The sequence below is a fragment of the Mobula birostris genome, chromosome 8 (assembly GCF_030028105.1).
Source record: "Mobula birostris isolate sMobBir1 chromosome 8, sMobBir1.hap1, whole genome shotgun sequence".
Taxonomy (NCBI): domain Eukaryota; kingdom Metazoa; phylum Chordata; class Chondrichthyes; order Myliobatiformes; family Myliobatidae; genus Mobula; species Mobula birostris.
In genome coordinates, this window is record NC_092377.1 from 21,483,764 (window position 1) to 21,503,633 (window position 19,870).

The 19,870-nt window shown below is 39.4% G+C and overlaps 1 protein-coding gene across 1 annotated transcript in view; it reads right to left on the reverse strand.

Annotated features, from left to right (window-relative positions):
- Positions 1-19,870, reverse strand: part of birc6 (baculoviral IAP repeat containing 6) — a 270,551-nt gene that overhangs the window by 82,965 nt on the left and 167,716 nt on the right. The window contains 5 exon segments of the mRNA XM_072264879.1: positions 1,958-2,154; positions 5,535-5,708; positions 10,633-10,800; positions 12,688-12,819; positions 15,103-15,232. Of these exon segments, the coding sequence (XP_072120980.1) occupies positions 1,958-2,154; positions 5,535-5,708; positions 10,633-10,800; positions 12,688-12,819; positions 15,103-15,232 (801 nt within the window).

Here is a 19,870-nt window from a genome sequence, read left to right on the forward strand (position 1 = left end):
AAATCAAGATGTCCTTCAGCAAATATGTAACCAATAAAGAGAGAGGATGGTAGTCTGGCAGAAACTGAAAATATGGTACAACAGGACAAGCAGTTCTGATAGTAATGCTCTTTCTATAAGTACATTAAATAATCTATATGAATGATACAAGCCTAAGGTTTTGGGCAAGCAAAAATACAAAAAGTCTACTGACACTAGTAGCAGACTTGTCAATAAGAGGACTTAAGTAAAATCATACAAGTGTGGAAAATACATTACTTGCAAGGTAATTGAATAATTCTCACAGAAGCAGAGTAGAAAATCTATAGATAACTCCACAGTATGGCAAACAAAATGAAAGATATAGTATTTAGGACAAGCTACAAGCATCTAGACAACAGAAAAGTAAAAAGAAACTTACATGAAAAATTTCATTCTGTTGAATAAATATGGAACAAGATTTAAACAGAGGAGACATAAGAGACTATAGATGCTGTAATCTGGAGAAGCATACAATCTGCTGTTATAACTCTGAGTTAAGTATCATCAGTGGGAGGAAAGAAATTGTTGATGCCTTGGGTCAAAAACCTGCATCAGGACCAAGTGGAAAGGAGAGCCGGCCAAATTATTTCCCATTCTGTATTGAATTAATATTTAAGAATCTGCTGAATACAGAACTCAAACCAGACTTTATTTTCAAATATTTGCTCTGCACTTGTTCATTTAACACAATCCAAACAATTCACAATTCAAACTCGGTCACCATGAATGCTGCAAGAGCACAGAGTTAATATTTGCTGATAACTACTGTGAAATGGGCTGTGTATTTACCATCAACACCTAAAGTCAGCTGAAAGAGTACTTTACCATTCGACTTTCAACTTGAAATGCAACTAAATTCAAATAAATGATCGTAAATTCTGTCATGTAATTGGTTTAATAACTTATGATAAATACTGAACTCAAACAAGCAGAATTAATAATTTCTCAGGAGTTTAAACGGATATTCCTCTCAAGGTTCAAACTCTTCTGGCAATCATAAATTTGATAACTTCCTCCTTGATCACTTAAATCCAGTACATTGAATGAAACCTCAGTTGTCCTACAATTTAAAGCTCTCAGATTTAAGAATTTCCTTTACTATATAGGACCAATTTAACATTTAAAGATTCAATATCTCATATCAAAAGTGTTTCACTTCAACATTACTCTAATATATTTCTACAATTTCACTGACTCATAAACTTATGACAGGATTTAATTGCATTCTTTCCTTGAATTGATTATGCCTGTTTCACAATGAATCAAGTGGGGACAATCATGATGCTATCACTTAAGATTTCAGGGGTAGACAGAAAAAGTCAACTTTTAGTGTGAGCAAACTACGGCAAATGAACTTGAACAACGTGGGAATGAACGGCCAGGATAGAGCTGTTTCAACCAGATTCCTAGAAAATGGTTACTTTGCTGATTAAATATTTCAAAAAACTGGAACATGCTGAAACTTCTGATGGAAATTTTTAACAGAGCATTTTGAAAAACCAATAAAACAGATGACAGTAATACAGCAAAGCCACTTGTATCAGGATACGTATCACAAACCTGAACAACTGCTTCATATCACCTTCACAGGTTCATGTTGTGTAAATAGCTTTAAACCAACCCTGTCCTGCTCATAGGGATGCAGGACTCCAAGCTTTCTCTCAGAACTCATTCAGGACTGTAGGAACTAGGTTTCCCTTCCCCTCCTTCCAAGGGGCACAGTACCAGGGATCATCAACAGCAAAGATCAACACCTATACTCTATGGTATTATCACTTTGCCAGCATGGCATTCTGCAACTGGAAATGGAAGCTTTCAATCAGACTGGCTAAAGTCATGAAACGGATATGTTAATTCCATTTGGTGTTTCATTTGAACAACTGTAACTTAACTGGCATCTCAGATGAGAGTGATAAATGATTATCAAATATCTTACTTGCTGGATAACATCAGGATATAACATCGGCAACCTTTCAGCTATGAGTGCAAGCCCACCCATGCCAGCAAACACTTGCAGTGGAGACTGGATAGGATTAGTTTCAAGCAAAGATTCATCCAGGGCATTGTCTAAGCAGTCATCACTAGGTTGCAAGGCTTCATCTTCAGGGCAGCTGGTCAACCCATCTCCGAGTTCTGCAAAAATAGTACATATAAATTACAAAGAGAAAATCTACAGATGCTGAAAATCCAAGCAACATACACACACAAAATGCTGGAGGAACTCAGCAGGCCAGGAAGCATCTATGGAAAAGAGTACAGTTGACGTTTCAGGCTGAGACTCTTCGTACAGTTCACTGTACTCTCTTCCATAGATGCTGCCGGGCTTGCTGAGTTTCTCCAACATTTTGTACGTGTTAGTTAAACATAAGTTAGCCTGCCAAACATGAAAACAAGGCAATACTGATAAGGCAAGGAATTGATGATAAATTTATTCATTAAGAGGCTATCTTTTTATATTACCAATATGATTATACAGTATAGCGCTTCAAAAGGGTGCAAAAGGGAACAAACGCTAAGCAAGCCAAGCAGGGGATGTTTTGCTGAGGCTTTATAAGGCACTGGTGAGGCCTCACCTTGAATATTGTTACAGTACTAGGCTCCTCATCTAAGAAAAGACGTGCTGCCATTGGAGAGGGTTCAGAGGAAGTTCACAAGGTTCCGGGAATGGAAGGGTTAGTATGCATGAGGAATGCCTGATGGCTCTGGGTCTGCACTCATTGGAATTTAAAAGGATGAGGAAAGATCTAATTGAAACTTTAGGAATGTTGAAAGGTCTAGACAAAGTAGTGTGGAAAGAATGTTTCCCATGGTGGGAGTGTCTTGGACAAGAGGGCACAACCTCAGGATAGAGGGGCGTCCATTTAAGACAGATGTGGAAAAATTTCTTCAGCCAGAGGGTGAATTTGTGGAATTTATTACCACAGGCAGTTGGGTGTATTTAAGGCAGAGCTTGTTAGATTCTTGATTGGACACAGCATCAAAGGTTACAGGAAGAAGGGCGGAGAGTGGGGCTGAACAGGGGGGATAAAAAGGATCAGCCATGTTTGAATGGAGGAGCAATTTCAATAATTTGCATGCTTCAGATTGCCAACCCTGAAACAGGCTGCTCCACAAATATGCACCTTCCAGGTGAGGCAACACTTCACCTGGAAATCTGTTGGGGTCGTCTACTGCAGTGGTCCCCAACCTCCGGGCCGCGGACCGATACCGATCCGTGAGGCATGCAGGAGTGCAGCGGTGGCTGAGACGCACCCAGCACATCGTTAAGAAAAAAGCTGAAATAAACAAGCTAATTAATTACATGCTCAGCTTGATTATATCGACTTTTTTCTTAAAGATGTGCTGGGTGCGTCCCGGCTACCGCTGCACCCCCGCATGCTTCGCGGATCGGTATCGGTTCGAGGCCTGGAGGTTGGGGACCACTGGTCTACTGTATGTGGTGCTCCTGATGCAAACTCCTCTACATTGGTGTGTCCTGATATAGACTGGGGCACTGCTTTGTCCAACACCTCCACTTCACCTGAAAAAAGCAGGATTCCCAGGTGGACGACCGTTTTATTTCTTATCCCAATTCTCATTCTGTCATGTCGGTCCACGACTTATACTTCTGCCACAATAAGACCGCTCCCAGCTTGAAGGAGCAACACCTCATATTCCATTTAGATAATGTTATGATGAGCCAAAACAACCAATGCCGATTGGTCAGCTGACAAATCCCAAGCTGTCTTTCACTAATTGATCATGTTCTAATCAACGTCATCTTCTCTAGTGTAAACAGGCAGCCTCCAACCTGATCGTATGAACATCGATTTCTCCAATCTCTGGTAATTTTCCCCCCTCTTCCTTTCCTCTTCTTCCATTCACCACTCTGGCTCCCCTCTTACCTCTTCTCTTCTCCCCACCTGCCCGTCATCTCCCCCAGTACCAACCCCCACCTTTCTCCCATTGTCTACTCTCCGTTCTTATCAGATTCCTTCTCCAGCCTTTTACCTTTTCCCACTTAACACCTCCTAGCCTTTTACTTCATCCCCCTTCCTCTGCCCACCTGGCTTCACCTATCACCTTCTAGCTTGTCCTCCTCCTTGTTCCGGCATCTTCCCCCTTCCTTTCCATCGACTGTTTGTTTATTTCCATAAATGCTGCCTGGCTTGCTGAGTTCCTCTGGCATTTTGTATATACAGGTTTTACTGCTCTTAGCCTATGCTTCATGACATTGAAGATGATGGACCTCTATGATTTCTGAAACTATCAGAAACTGTATTCAGCTTCTATAATAGCACATTTTTAATTCATTGAAGTAGGTGTTGCCAAGAATCTCATTTTGTAAGTTCTTATGGAGAAACAATGAAACTGAAATGGTTCCATATCCTCTTACGCAGGAGTCAAGTAAATCCATTTGGCGCATCGAGTCCGCTCCATCATTTCATTAAGGCTGATTCATTTCCCTCTCAGCCCCAATCTCCTGCCTTCTCCCCATATCCATTAATACCCTGCCTAATCAAGAATCAACATTACATCCTTGCTTTTACATTCTAGTCCTCTCAAAATGAACCTTGAATTATTAATTCTCTCTGTTTAGAAAATATGCTATCCTCTCAGAAGATGCTGTCAGCCACTGCAGCAAATGCCTTAATGGATTTAACACATAAATGTACATGCTGAAAATTGCACACCAGCTGAGAAATTTAAATTCAGTTACTTAAATAACATTGATTAAACAAAAATTAAATCAGTAATAGTGATCAAGAATCTACTGGATTGGCACAAAAGCCCATTTGGCTCTTTAAAATCCTTTAAGGAGAATGCTGCTGTCATTTGTCTGAGCTGTATACAACTCCGGATTCACAGTCATGTGCTTGATTTCTGAAATGAACTACTTCATTGAAATTAATCCTTGAGGACAACAATTGTCGCAGGACTCTGCAGAGAGAGGTGTGGACAGCCCAGCGCATCTGTGCATGTGAACTTGCCACTCTTCAGGACATCTACAGTGACAGGTGCGTAAAAAGGGCCCAAAGTATCATTGGGGACCCGAGTCACCCCTACCACAAACTGTTCCAGCCGCCACCATCAAGGAAACGGTACCGCAACATTAAAGCCAGGACCAACAGACTCTGGGACAACTTCTTCCACCAGGCCATGAGACTGATTAATTCACACTGACATAATTGTATTTCTAAGCTATATTGACTGTTCTGTTGTACATCTTATCGTACTTATATTTATTACAAATTACTATAATTTGCACATTCAGATGGAGATGTAACGTAAAGATTTTTACTTTTCATGTATGTGAAAGATGTAAGAAATAAAGTCAATTCAATTCAAGAAGGTGGCTCACACTTTCTAAGAGTTCAGTAAAAGCACTCTTGCCAGCAACACACACACCCTCCACAAGAATTAAAGACGATCTTTCGCCAGGTCTGGGACTAGGTGAACCAGTGAGGCAGAAAACAAAAGTGACTTCATAGCCATGTAAAATAGGTAGTCAACGAATAATTTTAAAAACATACCCTTATCTGTTCGAAGACGTTTAAATGAGTCCGTTTTTGACAATCCTTGGTCACAGATTACTTTAGAGCCTAGCTTGACAGTCAAATCTATTGACTGGTAGCCTTGAGGGAGTTTGCGATCGTACAGAAGTGTTAGCAACTGAGCCAGTGTCACCTCTGCCAGCAGTGGTTGACCTGGAAAAGAACAGGGGGTTATTTTTGAGAAATTAAAAATCAACTATTAAAATTTATTACAAATCTTGCATTCAAAAAGAACAAAACTCCTCTTATTCAGTCGAAATTACAACTTTTAAACATATGAACACACACTTGTTCGTCAATTCAAACAAACATCCACCCTCGTTAGTTTAACAAATCAACCATGAAATAATGCAGCTCTCTCAGCAACAGCAAAAATCATGGCACAAGGTTCAGATTAATGTGTGTTAAAGTGGTAATGTCATAGTTCTGTTACCGATTAGTAATCCACTAACATGAAATAACTACACAGAAATCCAACATTGGCAGTTCAGCTTCTTTTCATTTTTTAAAACAAATTCTAACATCCAACATAATTGTCATGAAACTGTCAGAAAAAGCAACCAGTTCACCCCACAAAATCTGACCAATTTGTTACTCAAATGCTATCTCCAATTACTCTTGAATTATTCCTGAAATGGCTTAGTTGCATTAAACTGATAACCCAAGTGATTTTGCAAAGTCCTCTGTAGACAAGGTTATCAGATATGTCCCATGGATGAGTCAACCATCATCAACTGCTCTCGGACTTGTCTATCACCATCCCTGGATATACCTCTCTAGGTCTGGCGAAAAGGAAAATATAGCATCTTTGATTGGATTAAAGAAATATTAAATGGACTTTCCCCCCAGTGGTAATGAGTTTATAATGACAACCTTTCTGTCACATGTTAATTTACAATTTAGGAAGAGGAATAATCCTCTCTCCTTGTTCTGGATTTGCTTCCATTCCAGTTTTGCAGCCGATTATGAATGACCAAGGATAATGCAGTTCAAGGAGGTTCTGAGTTACTTCGAGTCTTCTGTGTTCATCTCTTTGCGATACAGAACTCAGTCTATTTGATCTTGGGTCTACTGTCAAACATGTGAATCGTGTGGATCACCAAACAGCTGATTGAATGCAACTTGGGCCTTTGCCTGGGAAAGGACACTGGCAATGATCCCTTAACCTTCCAATGAATTTGAAGTCTATGGCGTCAGAATGAGTTGTTTCTTTCTAGCTGGAGGTGGTCCAGATTTATAGGGCAGAGATTACTGCTGCCTGGCAGACCACGTGCTTTGTGCCAGGTATGAGGTCTTTATCTTTAAGTACCCTTTTCCTCAATTGAACAAAGGTTGTGCTGATGCCCTGAGGCCAGTTGTAAATTTCATCATTGATGTTTGCCTCAGGGTGCATCTCAGGGGTGTGTGCTTTGCCCACTGTTCTACTCTCTATATACCATGACTGCGTGACTAGGCATAGCTCAAATACCATCTATAAATTTGCTAATGATACAAACATTCTTGGTAGAATCTCAGATGGTGACGAGAAGGCGTACAGGAGCAAGATATGCGAACTAGTAGAGTGGTGTCGCAAGAACAACAACCTGGCACTCAACGTCAATCAGACAAAAGAGCTGATTGTGGACTTCAGGAGGAGTAAGACAAAGGAACACATACCAATCCTCATAGGGGGATCAGAAGTGGAGAGAGTGAGCAGTTTCAAGTTCCTGGGTGTCAAGATCTCTGAGGATCTAACCTGGTCCCAACATATCGATGCAGTTATAAAAAAAGGCAAGACAGCGACTATACTTCATTAAGAGTTTGAAGAGATTTAGCATGTCAACAAATACACTCAAAAACTTCTATAGTTGTACCGAGGAGAGCATTCTGACAGGCTGCATCACTGTCTGGTATGGAGGTGGGGGAGGCTACTGCACAGGACTGAAAGAAGCTGCAGAGGGTCATGAATTTAGTCGGCTCCATCTTGGGTACGAGCCTACAAAGTACCCAGGACATCTTCAAGAAGCAGTGTTTCAGGAGGGCAGCGTCCATTATTAAGGACCTCCAGCACCCAGGGCATGCTCTTTTCTCACTGTTACCATCAGGTAGGAGGTACAGAAACCTGAAGGCACACACTCAGTGATTCAGGAACAGCTTCCCTCCCCTGCAATTTGATTTCTAAATGGACAATGAACCTTTTTTAATATATATTATTTGTTTTTTGCACAATTTTTAATCTATTCAATATATGTATATTGTAGTTGATTTACTTATTTATCATTATTTGTTTTTTCTTCTAGATTATGTATTGCATTGAACTGCTGCTGCTAAACGAACAAATTTCACGACACATGCCGGTGACGATAAAACTGATTTTGATTCCCTCTGCAAAGTGCAGGGTCTTCCTGTCAGAAGGCAACATGGTACAGAGTGTTCAGGCTGTTTGAGGATCTTTGTCTTGAAACAGTTAACTGCAAAGCTCTTCCTTTTGTATGCTTCAGAGAATGAGTCAACGTGGTTTAAAAGTTGCTTCCCTGTGTGAACAGATACAAGCACGGTTGGCATAATGAAGCTCAACTACTGAAGTTCCGATGACCTCAAATTTGGACTGCCCGTACATGAGAAATTTGTTGGAAGTAACATTATGCCAGGAACGATTTTAAAAAAGCATTCTGACCATGACAGTGACACTGACCTTCACTGAGATTGGCTCATGTTGGTTCTTATCATGTTGTCATAGATCAAACAAAATGAGCACACATTTCTGTGAGCAGCCAAACTTGTGGATAGTGTGCCACAATCAAGGTAGTTTATTGGCACTATCTTATGCACATTTCATAGAAATTGTCATACTGAAAATCATGTTCATACCTCTTGATCGGGGTTTTCAACCTGGGATCCACGGACACCTCAATTAACATTAGGGGTTCATAGCATAAAAAAGATTGGGAACCCCAGCTCTAGATGAAAGAAATCCAAACTGCAGTTCAGGAGCAGCTCTTCAACCACTGGGAGGAGGCAGTTCAGAAGAACTTATCTCTAGTTATCACAGTGTTGTCTCCTTTCATGAAGATGATCAAAATTATAGCATCTATGGTCTATTGGTATTTCTTCCGCAATCCAGATGTGGACAACAAGATTTTGGTTTTGTGACTGAAGCTCTTAACCACTAAGTTTAAGATTTCAGATTTGGCATCGTGTGCTCGAGACACCTTGTTATTTTTTCTAGCTGCATCAGGGTATTTAACATCATAGATCAGGAGTGGCAAGAAGAGTGGCCTGAAAAGAATTTGCTGTAAATTAGTGCCAAGCGTGCACACATCAAGAGTAAGATATTGGCTGAGGTCTTTGAACCTTCCTGTTTGCAATGATTGCCAAACTCTAATAAGTTAGTCCATTGCTGGGTTGGGGTCTTGTGGGTTTGGGCTATGGATGGCTTTTCACAATGTTGAAGAATCCAGTTATGTCATGGTTGTCGGAGTTGCCAAGCTTCCTGCACTCTCTTCACCGTTCATCTGTTCTTTAGGTTATCGATTTTCACCTGGACCTCTGCATTTAGGTGCCATGGAGTTATTTTCCCCAGTTGGGGAATAGAGGAGCTTCTAAGTCCAACAACACCTCATATTTGCAGCTAATTAGTTCCTCAATCTCCAACTTACAATATTTTCATCAAAACTGCCCCAGTTCTCCTCTGTAGAGATGCTTAGAATTTCTAAACAAGAGCCAAATATGGCAGACATCATGAAAGCCAATTAAGTTGTGGACACCTTACTGCTCTTGTTGACTGGACATCTATGACTTACTGCCTAATGACAACTTTATTTGGATGGCCCTGGTGAGTTCTGACATGAGTAGCTTGCATCTTGTTGATGTTGATGATTGGAGAGCAGGTTGATGCAAAAGAAAATAGTACAATGTAATAGCACAGGAGTCATCAGTAACTGCCACAAGGTAGAGGTATTATAAATATTCTGGTCTCTTGTTTGGACCATGTTATAATCTAATAGATGCCAGAACTTTAACTGGGGTTATTGTCATATTGTCTTGATTGGCTGGAGCTAGGGGTCAGGAATGCGACTAAAGTACATCTGGAGCCAAAGTTCAGGAATGTGGTTAAATGTGCAGCCAAACCAAGGAGTGGGAACAATAAGCATCTAACTAGGGCAGAGACTGGAAGTTTAATTGGAAGCTGAGAACCAAAGGAAAGAGGCAGAGACAGGCATTTCAGGACATCATATACTCGAACAAATGGCAGGGAAAGCAGGAGTGTTGATGTACACAGGGACAAGTTCATACTTCTCTGAAAGTGATGACAGATGTGGAAAAAGTTAGTGAAGCCAGCATTCAAGTTCAAGTTTATTGTCATCTGACTGTACAAATATACAACCAAATGAAGCAAGGTTCCTTCTGGACCACAGTGCACCCACAAATACATACATCACAAACAAAATTTTACCACAAATATTTTGAAATATAATTCAAAATGCATGTAGTGTGCAGAGGTAAACAATAAACACAACAGTAACAATAAACAGCTCACTGTCCTAGTGACATGATCTCGGTGGTGGCACGATATTCATTAGTTTCACAGCCTAGAGGAAAGCAGCAACATTCAGCATGCTTGGCTTCACAGACTGAGGCACTGGGTAGAGAAGTTGATATGTCTCATTAATCTGTACAAAATCACTGATCGGCTACATTTCAGGAAGAATGTGGCAGCAGAAAAGATTCAGTACGATGTTGCCTGGAATGGAAGGCAAGAGTGATAGAGTCTTTTGCCTTGGCTGGGGAAGTCTTAAACTGGAGGGCATGGGTTAAGATGGAATACAGTTAAGGACATCCTGGGGGGATAAGATTTTCCACAGAGAGTGGCAGTTATATGGAACAAGCTACCAGAGGAGTGGTAAAGGCAGATGCAATTACATTTTAAAGGCAATTGGACAAGCATTTGGAGAGGATATGAGAAAAAGACTACGGACCAAATGTGGGCAAATGAGGTGGGTATAGATGGGTGAATGGCCCGATTCTATGCTATACAACCCTAATATTTAAAGGGTTCCAATGCCTTATTAATAACCTTCTTGTAGCATTTACTCACCTTGTAAAAGCCTGTGATACAGATGGAACACGGGGACACTAATCGTTTTGTTAGTAGATTCTGAAGAAGAGGAAGTTGTTGCCAACTTATCAGTCATCACTCTTCCTCTCCTGGATGGTGGTCGTGGGGGTGTAGATGAAACAGCTCTTTTTGACTGAGACTTTAGACCTGTTAAAGTATGAAACAGTGTAGGGCCTGTGACACATACTCAAGATAAATGTTCATTTATTTTAAACCTAAACAGCAAGTTACAGAGCATGCTTACTAACTGCAGAGTTTTCTTTTATATGAACCATGTCCAGTAAAATCTAACCCAGAGTGCAGATGGCACGACCGTGTAGTCCCCAAGTCATATTTAATATTTTCAATCAAAGATCACCAACGTAGCAGGCAGGTGCTCAGTAAGCTTTGCTTGAATGAAAAATGCACAACTATCACACTCCCCATGGATCACCCTCCTGGTACTTATCCTTCCAAGTGGACCTCACCACTGATCTCCCTCCTGGCGCTTACCCTTGCAAGCAGAACAAATGCCACAGCTGCCCCTACACCTCCTCCCTCACTACCATTCAGGACTCCAAACAGTCCTTCCAGGTGAGGCAACACTTCAGCTGCGAGTCTGTTGGGGTCATCTACCGTATCCAGTGCTCCTGGTGTGGCCTGCTGAATATCAGTGAGACCCAGCATAAATTGGGAGAGTGCTTCACCAGGCACCTTTGCTCCAACTGCCAGAAAAAGGAGGATCTCCTGGTGGCTACCCATTTCAATTCTACTTCCGATTCCGACAGGCCAGTCCATGCCCTCCTCTATTGCCATGATGAGGCCACTCAGGTTGGTGGATCAACACCTTATATTCCATCTGAGTAGCTTCCAACCGGATGGCACAAACATTGATTTCTTGAACTTCAGGTATTTGCCCCTCCCTCCTCTCCTTCATTCCCATTTTCCTCTCTCACCTCCCCCTCTCTTTTCCTCCATGGTCTTCTGTCCTCCCCTTTCAGACACCCCTTCTCCAGCCTTTTATCTCTTTCACCAATCAACTTCCTAGCTCTTTACTTCATTCCCTCCCCTGGTTTCACCCATCATCTGCCATCTTGCACATCTTCCTCACCTCCCCCCATCATCTTACTCTGACTTCTCCCCTTCCTTTCCAGTCCTGATGAAGGGCCTTGGCCCAAAATGTTGACTGTTTACTCTTTTCAATAGATGCTGCCTGACCTGAGGAGCTCCTCCAGCATTTTGTGTGTGTTGCTTTGGATTTCCAGCATCTGCAGATTTTCTCATGTCTGTGTAACTACCACACTCATACAGAAAATATCAGAGATTGATGAGGAAATAAAATGGTTCAGAAAATATCAAACGCTGCTCTATACTCAACTGTCTACATTTGCTGCCAAGATCAGTTGCATGAAATTTGCTTGATGAAAACCTCCTTGAAAAGAGGATGGGAAAATGCAAATTAAGCCATGAATTGTGGTAACTTGGTTTATAGTAAAGTGCTCAAGTCTGCAAAAATCAATGAAATTGAACAAGGATTGTTGCATCAATGGGCCTCTATTTTGTGTATCAACATCTTACACTGAATTTATAAGACCACAAGACATTTATGTAGTCAAACAACCTCAAATTAGAGTAGGAATCTAACTAAAAGAATTTGCACGATAGCAGGGTTAGTCAACATGGCCACTTTAGTTATTGACTAATGTAGAGAACTCATTTGAAGAACATAAAGCCTAAATCAAATCCATAGTAATATATTACAGGAAATCTATGCTTTAAACACCAAAACCAAATATAGCTTCAAATAAAATTATTTCACTAGAATCTACTTTGATGGCTGAAACAATCCTCTGTTAAAAAGGCCAAAGTCATAATATGTGTATCCTATGTGTATAATAGGATTTATACACATCACTATAAATCCTATTCACAATTTTTCTCTATTCTGAAATCAAAAAGTCACTAAACTCTTTCACTGGTTATCTGAAGGGAATGAGGGGCTCAAAACAATGAAGCAAAATTACACGATCCCACATGTATGTCAACATTAATTACCAGAGGCAACAACAACACTGTAGTTGTCCTGGAACCCATTGTCGTTCTTCAACTTGTCCTTCTCCTCCTGGTTCCTTTTCTCCTTTTCCTCTTTTTGCTCACTAATCAATTTAGCAGTTATACTTGGTGTATCTAATGTGCAAACAAAGACAAAGCAAAAATAGATGTCAAGACAAATACTCCAATAATAACTATGAAAAGAATCTCTCTACCTCCAGTTACCATTAAGAAATATCTGCAATTCTTAAATGTACATGCGACATTGAAATTCGCTCTTCTGGATACAAATAATTCGTCCTTCAATCTTACTGAGGCACAAGGTATTAATGCTTCACACATTACATCTTTTATTCACTTAACAGGAGCACACTTGTAATGCAGGGAACAATAAACTTTAAAGAATTGTTAAAGTTGCTCAAGAGTGATGATGTATAAAACCAGCACTGGATATTAACAAAGTAGAAGTTAACCACTTTGAAGCCAGCAATCAGTAATCCGGTTCCACTGCTAGTTCGGACATAATTTTTGCTAGCCTAATTTCAAATTTCCTGCGTCACTGCACAAACCCATTGCCACCGTTTTGGTGGCACCATTAGCAGACTCAGCTTTTGGCGCAGTCTTTAAAAGAAGCAAGTCATTCCTCTGCTATTCTGTATCGATCTTTATAACCTGTGTTTATCTCGCCCCAGTCATGTCGTCATTGAATAAAGGAAGTGCTTCTCATGGTGCAAAGCGCAAACACCATATGTTATTTATACAAGGTGGAATTTCTGAAAAAACTCAAGTGGTGTGTCTATGAAAAGCATATGTGACTTGTATAAAATTGGCCCTTCCATAGTTTATGATATAAAAAAAACTAAAAGAAAAATTGCTCCAGTTCTTTACCGACAGCAAATCAAAAAAAAAATGTGCACAAGGAAAAAAAATGAAAGATGGAAGATGTTCACAACTAAATAAGGTTCTTATAAAATGGTTTAAACTCCATGTCAGCAAAGGTGTAGAGCTCTCAGGACAGATGGTGAAGGAACAAGTGAAATTATTTCATGAAGAATTCGGACTGGATTATGAGTGTGATTACTGAGAAGGGTGGCTTCAGCACTTCAAGCAGCTACAAGACAAAGTTTCATGCAGTGCATGGTGAAAAACAGTCAGCAGACACGGAAGCAGCTGCTGACTTTGTTGATGAGTTTAATAAGTTAGTTTCTGATGAAAAATTTAAGCCCCGAGTTCACCTGCTTTTCATTTGTCATTTCTTTTTTCGTTATTCACCAACTTGCAGTATTTACTGGGTACTTTAAAGGTAGGGTGAGGTGATCAAATGGGTTAGAGGTGCTTATTTATTTAATCCTAACCTAACTACCTGTGATTTTACAAAATCACTAATCCAACACTGCACAGGTCCCAGTCGCTCCAGATTTGTGGTGGTCAACCTGTATTATCAAACACGATTAGTATTACATAAAATTGCAAAATTTGCTTCTACACTACTTAATCCAAATGGGAAAAAAAAACACACTAACCATTAAAAGTCTGAAAGAACACATTCCCTTGCAATTATCTGGTGCAACATGGAAAATGCAACATTTAACACTTCTGATTGTTAGCATGGTTGTACAACCTATGGGTTCACTTTTCAAGGACTCCTCATTTCATGTTTTGATATTTGTGTTTAATTATCTTTTTATCTCTTGTATTTGCACCACTGGTTGTTTGTCCACCCTAATGGGTGCAGTCTTTCATTGATTTTATTATGGTTCTTGGATTTACTGAATATGCCCGCAAAAAAACAAATCTCAGGGTTGTATATGGTCACATATATGTACCGATAATAAATTTACTTTGAACTTTAATATTAGAATTACTACACTAATTAACAAAGAAGGGTATCACTTCTGTTAGCGTGGAAAATGAAAAGGTATCCAATAGCTACAAAGTAAATCAACATTTCCTACTTTCTGTGAAAACATGAACATAGAAATTAACAAAATTAAAATTACCACTTTAATGATATTCTATGGCCACCAGCACTGATCAAATATAGCTGTAAATACAGGTAAAGTTCTACATTTCTATTTCAGCAATTTCAGTTTTTTTTTACTTAAATTATAAGAATGTAATCTGTCACAAGGGTGTATACATTAACTAAATAGAATTATTCACAGTCTTGCAGACAATGTATGAAATAAACCACCTAAGCACATCCAGAACTAATCATTTCCTCATAATCTTCTACATTATAGTAATTAATGGAATTTATAGCAAAGCTCTTTTTGTTTTGTTTCCCCCCCCCCCCCCCCACCAACCCCTATGAAGCTCTTTCTATATCAGGGACTTAAATGTCACAGCTACATTTTGGATTAACATAATTTTACTAGTTTTTGCAACAAGAACGTTACATCAAATAAATTAACCTACCTGATACACGGTCCAAAACTTCTGCTAATGTAGTTGAAATTGGCAAATGAAGAGTTCGATATTTATGCCCAGCTCCATACATAGGATGTTGGATCACATGGCTAGTGGCATTAATTCGACCTTTATAAAGCTGTAAAAAAATAAAATAAATAAATCACAGACGATCACAATTTTGTTTAAAAAAAAAGCAACTCCGCTGAAGTAGAAATCGACAAGTTAACTAAGTTTTGATACCGCCTGCCCAATGAGAACAAACGGTTGCAATTATACTCACCGTCTCCATTCTACTTCCAACCACTTTTGTCATCTATCCCTCATCTAACTTTGATCATTAGCAGCTTTCTAAATTATTCCTGCTGATCTTTGCATTTACATTTATGATTACGACTCTTCATTCCTGACCTCTCACTTACTTACCTTCTCCTTAAAGGCTCTGATGGTATTCTAACCTTACTTTTATACACACTGTACTATCAAGTCAATAAGAATCTATACCACATATCATGCAAGTTACAAGCTGCAATTGAACACCACCTAGTTAGACTAATTTGATATTTGTAGGAACCCCAGGGTAGAATCAGAGGAAGAAAAACTACACTGGAAATAAAAGGTTGCAGTTCAATTAAGGGAGTACTTAAGAAAACAAAGTGTATGGCAAGGGATAGGTCTTATGGAAACTAGAGTGTATGGGGAAGGGCCACACTATAAAACCGTAAGACTTCACCTGCAGAGAGAGTCAGATTAATTTTGTAACCATTTTGTAGTTCACACTAGAATACTTATCATAATGATTTGACTATAGCCCATGAAAATAGAAAAGGTATATATGGTTCACTATGCACGTTTGTGAATGCTTGGAACATGTACCACTTCAAACATGATATGGTGGTGATTAAAAAAAAAGTGATAGCTCTAACAGCAGGACTTGCCATTAGATACTCCTGTCTACAAAGTGTTTAGAAAGGAAAGGGATGGGGAAACAATACTGATTAAAAACATTACAAAACTAGAGAGAGGGTGTAACAAAAGGAACAACGACAGAATTTGGTTAGAGGAAGAAATGGCAGAGAACATTACATTTCTGAGTGTCTTCAGGTGGTCACCCATGTAGAGGTGCAAATATGTAGGGAGATTACAGAAAAGTACACAAACATTAAAAATATTTAAAATGGCAATGATAGTGTAAACAGGGATAAAAAGAGTTGAGGTCACAAAGAAATAAGTGTTATGATCACAAGAGTGTTTTGATCTAATTAATAAAGATTTGGAGATAACAAGCCACAACTTCTCAAATTCATAGATGACACAAAACTGTCAGTATTGCGAACTCATTTGAAGATAGTGATATGTTGCAGCAAGATATGGAAAGACTGATGGAATGGCGAGATGCAATGTAATGCACAGAAATGGGGACTTGAAACACACAACGGTATTAAATCCCCAGGGCCTGAACAGATATATCTACGGATGCCATGAAAAGTCAAGGATCCCTGGCAGAGATCTTTGTAACTTCATTAGCCACAGGTGAAGTACCAGAAAACCAATGGATAGCTTAACATTCTGGTTTTATTTCAGAACAGCAGCAATGTTAAGCCTTACAGGCTAGGGAGCCTTACATCAATGGTGTGCAAGTTACTGGAAAGGATAGGGAGAGAAAAGATTTATTTCCATTTGGAAAGGCAAGGGCTGATATGATTTTCCATCTTTTAGAGTGGGAAATCATGTCATGAATTTGACAGTGATTTTGAAGAGGTGATCAAGACGACAGACAAGGGCTGGATGGCAAATCACTCTTGTGGACTTTAGACAAGATCTCACATAGTAGGCTGCTCCAGAAAGTTGAATCAAATGGGATCTAGGCAGATTTGGCAAACTGACTTGGTGGGAGTATATTGTTTTTTCCAGATTGGAAGCCTGTAAGCAGTGGTGTGCTACAGGGTCTGACGCTGGGTACTTTGCTGATCATATATAGTGATGATTTGTATTAGAATGTAGGTGACATGATTAATAAGTTAGCAAATGACATCAAAGATGGTAGGATATCAGACAGTGAAGAAGGATGTTTAACTTTGTTGACTTGTCGTTGAATTGAATTGACTTTATTTCTTATATCCTTCACATACATGAGGAGTAAAAATCTTTTACGTTACGTCTTCGTCCAAATGTACAATCATAGTAATATATAATAAATAGAACAATCAATGTTACATAGAAATACACTCAAATCAGCCTGAGTTAATCAGTCTGATGGCCTGGTGGAAGAAGCTGCCCCGGAGCCTGTTGGTCCTGCCTTTTATGCTGCGGTACTGTATGAACTGGGAAGGTGGACAAGGGAGTGCCAGATGAAACTTAACTCTAACAAGTGCAAAGTGTCACATTTTAGGAAGTTGAAGGCATACATTGAGAACAGAAATAGCTTGGAGTACAAGCACAAAGATTCCTAAAAATGGAATTTCTGGTCACTACACCAAAGAAAGGAAGTGATTTAATTTGAGGGGACGCAATTGATTCACAAGGATGTTCACTGGACTGGAGAGTTTGAATTACCAGGAGACATGAGAGAGACTGGATATTTTCCCTGGAGTAAAAGGGGCTAAGAGATGACATGATAGGATGCATATAAAATCATCAGAAACAATCAGGTAGACAGAGTTTGTTTTCTGTGGTAGGATGTCTAAAAGCAGAGAGCATAGATTTAAGTTGAGAGGAAGGTGGTTTAAAGGGGATCTATGGGGTAAACCTTTCCCCATATTATCTGGAGAGCTGGTGGTGAAGGCAGGGGAAGTAACCTTTAAGAGGCATTGAGTACCTGAATGAGCAGGACAAAGGAAAATGGAATTAATGGAGTAGCATACAGTAGATTGGCATGATGGTTGACATAGATATGGATGACTAACAGGCCTGTTTTGATGCTGTACAACTCTCTGATGCATTTTGTTGAAAGAATGAGAGGCAGCACAGAATAAAGCAAACAGTTCCACAGCATGCATCGGAGTGAGCAGATGTCTTTGTGGGTGGAGGTGGGGGGGGGGGGGGAGGGAAGACAAGTAATAAGGCAGGATGAAAAAACACTTAACAAATCCAACGCAATGTCAGGTTTTATGAGGAGGCATACAATATAAAAGCAGGGAAGTTGTGCTGAACCTTTATAAAAGATTTAAGGAGGACCTCAACTGGAGTAACTGGGGTGTTGCATTCATAGCTGCCACATTTAAGGATTCACAGACATTACCAAGGGTCCAAAAAAGATTCACAAGAATCAACCCTGGGAATTATATGAACGCCGAAAGATTGATCAGAGAGCTCTAAATAGCTTTTTCTTTTGAAACAATGAGGCAAGATTTGATACAAATATCTGAAATGTGAAGCTGCACCTTTGGTGGAGTGAGAGGACGAGAGATCACAGGAATACAATGGAAGGGAAGTGAATTAAGATCAACATGAGTAAAACTTATTTATACAATGTGTGATTAGGATTGCAATGTATTATCTGCAAATCTGATGGGAGCAGGTTCCATTGTAGCTTTTAACTAGTAACTAAATAAAATGCAAGGTGAAGAAAAAATTGCAAGGCCAAGGAGAAAGGCCAGGGGGTGGAACTAGTGAGTTGCTTAAACACAAAAGGTCCAGATGACCTTCCTCTATACAGCATCTATTCTATGATAATTTTTAAGTTAGAACCTCAGGATTAATTAAACTACCACTTCCAAAGCCAATGATGAAAATATGAAATAAAATAAATCCTGAAAATATTGAGTGTGCCAAGTTGTGCCTCTGAAGAGAGAAAAAAATGTTAATATTTCAGGCTATTGGCCTTTCCAAAGAAATGGGGAATATAATCAGAATTAATTTTACAATATAAAGGTGAAGGGAAAGGGAAGATAAAACATTTGTGGCAGGGTAAAAGGCAAGAGAAATTATATACCAAAATGGAATGATAGTGCAAGATGAAAGGTAATCATAAGTACATACTTTGAAGGAAATGTAAGATGGAGAAGCAAGATAATTCTCTGAAATTTCAAGAATAAGAATGATGACAATAGAAAAGGTGAAAATGACATTGAAATGAAAAATGAAAATAACACACGAAAGCATTTGATAAAGTGAAGCACAATAAGTTATTTGAAATACTACAGAAAACTCTAGATCTAGATTTGAAAGACCTCTGCCTAATCAGAAATCTGTACTGGGAACAAACTGCTGCTGTAAGAATAGATGGAGAAGTGAGTCAGTTTACAAAAATCAAGAGCGGCGTTAGACAAGGATGTGTTTTCTCCCCTGATTTATTTAATATGTACAGTGAAACAATATTACAAAAAATAAGCAACATCTTGGGAATCAAAGTTGGCGGTGAAAACATCAATAATTTCAGATATGCAGATGACACTGTGTTAATTGCAAGTACGGAGGAAGAACTACAGAACTTAATTGATATAGTTGTTGAAGGAAGTGCAAAAATGGGTCTATCTATCAATTGCAAAAAGACAGAATGTATGGTGATATCCAAAAAGGACATTCCTATCTGCAGGCTGAGAATAAACGGGGAAGACACAGAACAAGTATAGAACTTTTGCTACTTAGGAAGTTGGGTGACATCAGATGGCAGGTGTGACATGGACATCAAAAGAAGAATAGGGGTGGCAAAACGCACCTTTACAAGAATGAAGAGTATACTGACCAATACTAAACTAGGCATGACAACCCGCCTCAGAGTACTGAAATGATTTTCTTTTAATTTCAAATGATTCTTTCTCCCACACCTGTCATC